At 37.0% G+C, this 8214-nt stretch overlaps 1 protein-coding gene across 1 annotated transcript; it reads right to left on the minus strand.

Moving 5' to 3' along the window:
- Nucleotides 1–3657: 3657 nt before the first annotated feature.
- Nucleotides 3658–6593, minus strand: LOC311081637 (uncharacterized protein; the record flags this gene model as incomplete). Its single annotated transcript, XM_084112227.1, has 6 exons — nucleotides 6542–6593; nucleotides 6093–6337; nucleotides 5693–5859; nucleotides 4473–4537; nucleotides 4158–4252; nucleotides 3658–3776 (listed from the first exon to the last, which is right to left on the minus strand). The coding sequence occupies exons 3-6, from the start codon at nucleotides 5834–5836 to the stop codon at nucleotides 3658–3660; spliced, it is 423 nt and encodes a 140-aa protein (XP_083968353.1). The 5' UTR covers nucleotides 5837–5859; nucleotides 6093–6337; nucleotides 6542–6593.
- Nucleotides 6594–8214: the final 1621 nt, after the last annotated feature.

Below are 8214 nucleotides of genomic sequence, written 5' to 3' on the forward strand. Positions count from 1 at the left end.
AAATCCAGGTGATTGGAACAAAATTCTGAGCAGGACTTTTACTTTCTGAACCTGGACTTTACACCTCTGGAGAGAACAGAAAAAGAGACGAGCAGAAACACAAGAACTACAACTGACTTCAGACACAGTCTTAGATGAAATCCACTGAAGAGAAAAGAACAGAGGTGTAAAGTAAATCTGTGAAGATCTCAGCAGAGGAGGATTAAACAACTCCACAAACAGCATTACCAGCTTCACTTATTACTAACCAGACTGACTTTATTTCTGTTAGAACTCCTTATTGAGATGCGTTTAATTTGAAGTTACCATAACAGTGATTAGTGTTTCCATTAGTTGGGCTCTAAACTCTGATTTTGTCTTTTGTGTTTTCTGGCGGCTGTGACAGTGTGTTTGTTAAACACATTTGCAGCAGCAAAGAAAGCTCAGTTTAATCAGGGCAGGTGATGTTGGTTACCTGTTGATGGTTTTATAATCATCTTGAAGTATTGTGCTCCACTGATGCTTTTCAAATCTAACAATTGTGTTCCATTAATATTTTCTCTTCACAAATCCTGAGTTATTACAGTATGAGATACAGAAGTAATATAGGAATCAGTTAAAAGTATTTTATAAACTTGAGCGCTAAATCTACTATGACAAACATCAATAATCAGCGTATTAATCTCAACAATGGTGACAATCAAAAGTACCTTGCTGCAATGCATGCTGGGTACCAGCATAGTACAAAACTCCCAGCATGCATTGCAACATGAATAAATTATGCAGCTGAATTGTCCTATTATTTTGTTTAATTTTAAATATTTGCTTTTATTTTTTGCTGTTGTTTTATAGTGACATTTAGTAGCTTTTTTGTAATGTTCAGAGTTGATCAGTTTATCTGAATATTTTTGATTGTCACCATTGTTGAGACACACACGCTGATTGCTGATAAGTGTGTGTGTGTCACACTGAAGGTAAAATTTTTGTTCTCATGTTAATTAAAATATTTTAACTGATAGGTATAATACTGCTTGATCTCATGCTGCAGTAACACAGGGCTTATGATATTGATATATTAATTGAGCAAAACAATTGTATTACACAAATTATATCAGTGATTCAGGCAATGACATCATGATTAAAAAGCCATCAACATGTAACCAACATCGCCTGCCCTGATTAAACTGAGCTTTCTTTGCTGCTGCAAATGTGTTTAACAAACACACTGTCACAGCAGCCAGAAAAGACAAGCAACATCATAAGAGTTAAGAGCCCAACTAATGGAAATGCTAATCACTGTTATGGTAACTTCAAATTAAACACATCTCAATAAGGAGTTCTAACAGAAATAAAGTCAGTCTGGTTAGTAATAAGTGAAGCTGGTAGGGCTGGGCGATTTAAATCGCGATATTGTTATGCGCATCTCATCAGTAAAGCCGGTTCCTTGATTAGTAGTAAATCGCCATCACCTGCTTTCAGATGGAGCGGCATTTACTACAAAGAGCCGTAGTTAACTGACAAGCTGAGCCAAATCGCATCAATATCGCGGACGTATCGCCAGCGATATTTAATGCGATATGGCTCAGCTTGTCAGTTAACTACGGCTCTTTGTACACAGCAAAACCTCCAGTGTTAAATTAACACTCCTGGGAGTGTATGAGTCCACACTCAAAGAGTGTTTAAGTTAATGAGATAACTAAGTGATTAATTTAGTGATGATTGAGCATTATTGAAGACACCTGATGTTAACAAGTAGAATCGCTGAAGGAGAAAATCGCAAATTGTAAGTTACCATTATTGTGATGGGTAGTTGCTTTTGTTGGGCTCTGACCCTTTTATGTGTACTTTAGATTTTTTTTGGCGGTTCCCAGCCGGCATTTCAACGTTGATTCAACGTTGAATCAACGTCAGGGACCAAGGTTGAATCAACGTTGGATTATGATTCGATTTTGCAAAACGATTCAACGTTGAAATCGTGACGTTGTTTCAACGTTGATTTCGTGACGTTGTTTCACCGTTGATTTCGTGACGTTGTTTCACCGTCTTGCAGCAACGTTGAGGTTGAATTGATTTTGCAAAACGAAACAACGTTGAATATACAACCTTATATCGTATTTTTCAACATTGAATAAACTATAGATTAAGTTTCCTGTTCACTGTACTCTCTGAAGACATTACATTTGTACAGAAAATCAAAGCAACTGTAATTATGTAACTTGCTATGCATAATTTGCAATACTACCCTAGACACAGTGGCATCTAATGGGAAAATTTTGATTCGAAGTCAGAAGTTCAAACTGTGTACAGATCTGTAGTGCAGGTGTGAGATGTTACACATTGTTGTGAGAGGTTACACATTGTATAGGATAAATAAAATTGGCACTATGCCGCAATTATAAATAAAAACACAGTTTTGTTAAAATACATATATTTATATATGCTTTTTTTTATTTAGTTAAATCTTGTTCAACAACAGCACAAATTGAATTATACATTTCATTCTAGAAGCATCGAACCTTTAAAAAATGTGGTCTATAAAAAGGTTCTTAAAGAACTACAAACCAGAATAATAATAATAAACTTATTTCATTAAGCGACATTGTTCAACAGATCTTAAAAAAAAAAAGGTCTTACAGTACAAGCCAGAATATTAATAATAAAACTATTATTTCATCGAGTAATATTGTTCAACCGGTCTTTAAAAAAGGTCTTACAGTACAAGCCAGAATAATAATAATGTAATGTGCCGGAGAAAGCAGGCGGAAGCGAGGATCTAAACGCAAGCTTTTAAAGGGATACTCCACCGTGTTTTCATATTAAACTATGTTTTTCCCTTAACTAAGACGAGTTGATACATACCTCTCTCGTCTCAGTGCGTGCACTCAATCGCTCTGTCTCGAGGCAAAACTTTGTTAGCACTTAGCTTAACCCAGTTCATTCAATATGGGCCAAGCAGAGAAGCTAAACACCTCCACGTTTTCCCTATTTAAATAGTTACTCTCGTAGTGTAACTCGACCTAGGACGGTGACACAAAACGTTGCGCTTTTCTAAGCGTGTAAAATGGATAACTATATTGTATGGCGGAATACCATAGCAAGTGCTCGTAAGTACTTTTGGCGCAGTAATATTTAAATAGGGAAAACGTGGAGGTGTTTGGTAGCTTCTCTGCTTGGCCCATATTGAATGAACTGGGCTAAGCTAAGTGCTAACAAAGTTTCACCTCAAGACAGAGCGATTGAGTGCACGCACTGAGACGAGAGAGGTATGTATCAACTCGTCTTAGTTAAGGGAAAAACATAGTTTAATATGAAAACCCGGTGGAATATCCCTTTAATGAAATAACACATAGAACAAATAATAAAGAACTTCAGGGATAAAGAAACAAAACCACTAGAATGACAAGACTAGAAGCAACCCTTACATGTACAACAACTGACAAAGTAACAAGTGAAACACAAGGGCTATAAATACACAGGGACCAACAAGCTAAACAAGATAACAAGGGGGTGTGGCTAATTAGAAACACCTGGGGATACTAATAAACTAGAAAAACTACAAAGGACTACAAAACATGACACAGAACAGGAAATAACTAAAGTCCACACAAGACGAGCAAGACGAGGGAAACACAAGACAGGAATCATTACAAATACACTATTATTTTATCAATTGAGTCTTCATGGAAGAGTCCTCTTACGGCCACCACCACCCATCCTCTCTGGTGCATATTTCAAGTATTTTGACATGGTCTCCAATATTTGTGTACGTGTTGTGTTGTATGCGTTGATGACAGCGTCTAAAGAGAGAAAAAAAAAAGTTTGGATCAACATAACTCCTGTATATTTCAACCCATGAAACATCCTGTGTTTTACCTTTTCACAAAGATAGAATAGAATCACATGTAGGTGCATGTTAAGAAATATTTGCAAACATTCTTGATGTGTGAAGCCAGAAAACACTTTTTTGGGGCTGCTAACTTTTGACTATTGGAAGTAAAAGAGGCACAAACAATTAAAAGTCTGCCATTAATTTGTTACGTGATCGATAAGAATTATAATTTGTAAATAGTTGAAGTGTAATTACATTTGAATAAGCACAACCAAAATGATCACACACACAAAAAAACCCACAAATGCCCTTATGAGTTGTTCTGTACCAGTTTTCTTTTTCTACTTACCACAGATGATCTGGCATAGCAGAGACTGGGAAAATGGCAGCTTCCCAAATTTCCCCTTTATATTAATCTGAGACATCAAGGCATTTGAGAGAGTTCTAAAAAACAAACATGCATGTATATAGAAATACTAATTTATAAAAGGTATCTTTTCCATGTTAAATACATGACAATACATATGCAAGGTTTTTATTTATTTATTTTTTTTTTGCATAGAGCAGAGACATTGCAACGACAGCAAGAAACTACAGCTTTAATGTGTGGCGTAATTATTAATTTTAAATAAATGCAGCAATGTGTGGCATAAATGGTACTTACGCAGACATTGATTTTTTTACCATGTCTACCTCATCAACACCTCCCAGTCTTTTCAAATATGCTTGCTGTAAAAGAGTAAAACAGAAAAACAAAAAAAAAATTACTTGTCTGTAAGATGAACTTTACAATAGAAATCTGACGAAATAAAAGGGTCTAACCCTTCACCCCGGGTTATCATAATTTCTAACTAGGGGTGTAAATTGGACAGTTCATCACGATACGATATCGATTCTCTCAGCCAGCAATACGATATTTGTCGATCCTTAAGAAATTCTGTGATACAATTCAGGTATATATTGATAGATTTATCGATATTTAGATATTACGTGCCCTCACAAATGTAACAAAAAATACATAACATATTTTTTTGTTTGTGCATTTGAAGTAATATCAAACTGCAGCTGGGTTGTTTTGATTAAGTAATAAGAATCCAAAAACATACGTAACTTGCCAAATAAAAGTTAATTGAAAGTATGTTTAATAACTAATCCGAGATCATCCAAAATGTCCGCGATTCAGCTTTTGCTTTCTACAGTCGCCATTCATTGTTCACATGCACACCTTTTGTTTCAATCTAACTGAATTCATTCCGATTGGTGAATCTGAATGTAGTGTTTACATGAACGCTAAACAAGTGATGGGTAAGTAATGTGTGTTAGTAATGTGTGTTTTAACATTGCTAAGAAAAGTCCCGCTCCTCAGTGAGAGATAGCTAACTGTTACAAGTCTCACAGCTGCCGCTCATCAGTAATCACCGCACCGGCCTCGCACGTTTACTCTCGTCCATAGGTCTCGTCCTGCTCGCCACAGTAAACATAATGAATGGCGACTGTCGAACGCAAAAGCCGAATCCCTGACATTTTGGCCGATCGCAAAATCCCAGGCAGACTTGTCACGGAGACTCATTAGCTTAGCCTTGTTGTTTAACAGCGCTGTCTTTCTGGTAGGCGTGCCCTCGTAGAGCAGCGAGGCAATTGCATTCTGGGAGTTGTTGTCTTTCATCCCCATAAGCTAAAAATAAATTTTCTGGATTTTCTCAGGCTAGAAGGCTCCAAATTCAAAATTAATTTCACATTTCTACTACATAAATGACCCATTTTAAACACACATTCATCTTTCCAGAGCTGAAGTATATGTTCAATTAATTATCAATTAACATTTGGGAATAGTCACTTTGAGGCTAGAACTGTGATTGACTGCATATTTGATCTGAAACTTACCAAGGCTGCTCTTTCATTTTTGTCTTCCAAACGACTCTCCAGTTCTTGGAATTCGATCTTACTGTTGGCTTGCTTCAGATTAAATGTAGTCCCATCAGAGGTTCCGATAGCAATTTTTATTGAATCTCTAATGTCAATAAGCATATGAAGCACTTTCTTCTGGAATTCTGGGATTTAGGGAAGTGAGAACATGAGTTAATAGGGTTGGGCAATAACTTCTATAGGTACTATGTGGTTTACAGCAGTTAACTTGTAAATACCCCTTACAGATCATGTACCCAAGCTTATTCTTCATAGTTTGACAAATTATTAACTTTAAAAAAAAGAAACAAAAATTATACTGCCCAGCAATAACACAAATTACTATGTAAAGTCAGCAAAACTAAAAGTAACTACTTACTTTCCTCTGATAGAGGAAAGTTAGATGCCTTCAATTTTGGAGTTGAGGTCTGTTGAAACACTTCAGAGAAAGCAGGCTCTGATCTTTTCCTGTCCTCATTGTGGTATGGCACACAATATCTTTTTCCCTCACTTGACAGTTCCGCACTCACGGACCTTACTCTCTTCTTGTTGGATTTAAGTGGTGGGTGACTGCTCGGATGCTGGCTCAGGCTTCTCTGTAAACCTCTTATTCTCTGGCTGTCACTTTTGAGGGAGACATCAATATACCAATGTTAAGTAGGTTGTGGTCTTAGAGTTGAAATGAAATTAAAGTTTAGACACTGCCTAACAAAACAGTACTTAAAACCAAAGATTTATTCTTCTACATATCTATTATGGTATGAATCCATACTTATAAATTCAGGTAGGTTCAGTTGTCAATGGTATTTTTTTTAGTGGCAGACTCACCTCTTACTGCCATTTTTGCATTTATCACGGGAGGCTGATTTGGAGGGTCTCCTTTTGCTGTGTGACTGGGTGTCTAATATGGATCTATCTGACAGACTCCAGTTGCTGTGTGACTCTGAAGAAATACTCCTCCAGCTGTGTGAGAGGGACTCACTGGACTGATCTCTCCTGTGATTCTGTGAGAGGGATTTACTAGGGCCTCTTCTCTGGCCGTCTGAGAGGGACTCACTGGACCGATCTCTCCTGTGATTCTGTGAGAGGGATTTACTAGGGCCTCTTCTCTGGCCGTCTGAGAGGGACTCACTGGACCGATCTCTCCTGTGATTCTGTGAGAGGGATTTACTAGGGCCTCTTCTCTGGCCGTCTGAGAGGGACTCACTGGACCGATCTCTCCTGTGATTCTGTGAGAGGGACTCACTGGACTGATCTCTCCTGTGATTCTGTGAGAGGGACTCACTGGACTGATCTCTCCTGTGATTCTGTGAGAGGGACTCTATGGGGCTTCTCTGGCCATGTGAGAGGGACTCAGAGGGATTACTTGGGCTGCATGTGGATGGTCTGCTTTGGTTTGGACAGATGCCAACAGTTTCTGCTAAAAAAGAATAGATGACAATAAAGACAAAATACTAAAAACCATGTACCAGCTTTATTAAGTGACTCTGATCGGGGGCACAAAAAAAATTGGATTGGGACATCCCAACTAAACTTTTACTATGCACTTACTTTCAAGGAACAAAATTTATGTTTAGTGTTGAAATAAGACAAGATTTAGATTTAAGTTCAGCAGAAAAAAAAGGTTTAAACAAACACCAACCAGAATGCACATTCTTCTTTACTTTCTTGGGTACATCAGGAAGAAAGAGATCATCTACAAGGGAAAAGGATATATATACTAAATATCTCTGACCATAGGCTCCATTCAGTTCATATTTATATTGGCAGGCATAAACAATTTATCAATTTCATGACAAAATTGCTTTTTAAAACTTTGTCAGATACCTGTGTGCTCATGTATTTGGGGCCCAGCAACAGCCACCATTTCAAATCCATTTACATTAGTGTCAGGAAGGTCATCTGCAATAATTTACATTCAACAATTTGAGCTATTCAGTTAAAGGTTCAGTCTTACACAAAAGAAAAACAACCAAAATCAAAACTCTTCTTATTTATACCAGAAGGTACAACAAACGCCATGAAAGTTTTATGGAAATTATCAAAAATGCACTGGCTGGTAACTTAAAAATAAAATGCAGGCGGGGAAACAGGTAATAATAAACTACCAACCCATTTGATAGTCAGGATAGCTCTTCTTCTTTGACTTCCTCTTTTCGGGGATCTTTAACGGTTCTTCCTCTGGGCAGCTCAATTCAGCAGTGGTTGTTAAATCATAGTTTTCACATTCCTGTCTGTTATCTGAAAGACATTGTTTTGCACAGGTATAATGGAATTATTAATGTTGTTATTATTATTATTATTATTATTAATGTTGCACCTCTGATAACATCATGTAAACTAGGGCTGGGTATTTACAAAAAAAACAAACAAAAAAAAATCCACTATAAACTATACAGGGAGTCAAGTATGTACGCAGGGTTTCTGCAGGTTTCACGAAGACTTTAAGACCACTATGAATGAAATTTAAGACCTATATCACAACAAAGTTTTTGACAGAT

The sequence above is a fragment of the Abramis brama genome, assembly GCF_963993115.1.
Source record: "Abramis brama genome assembly, chromosome: 1".
In the NCBI taxonomy this organism is placed as follows: Eukaryota; Metazoa; Chordata; class Actinopteri; order Cypriniformes; family Leuciscidae; genus Abramis; species Abramis brama.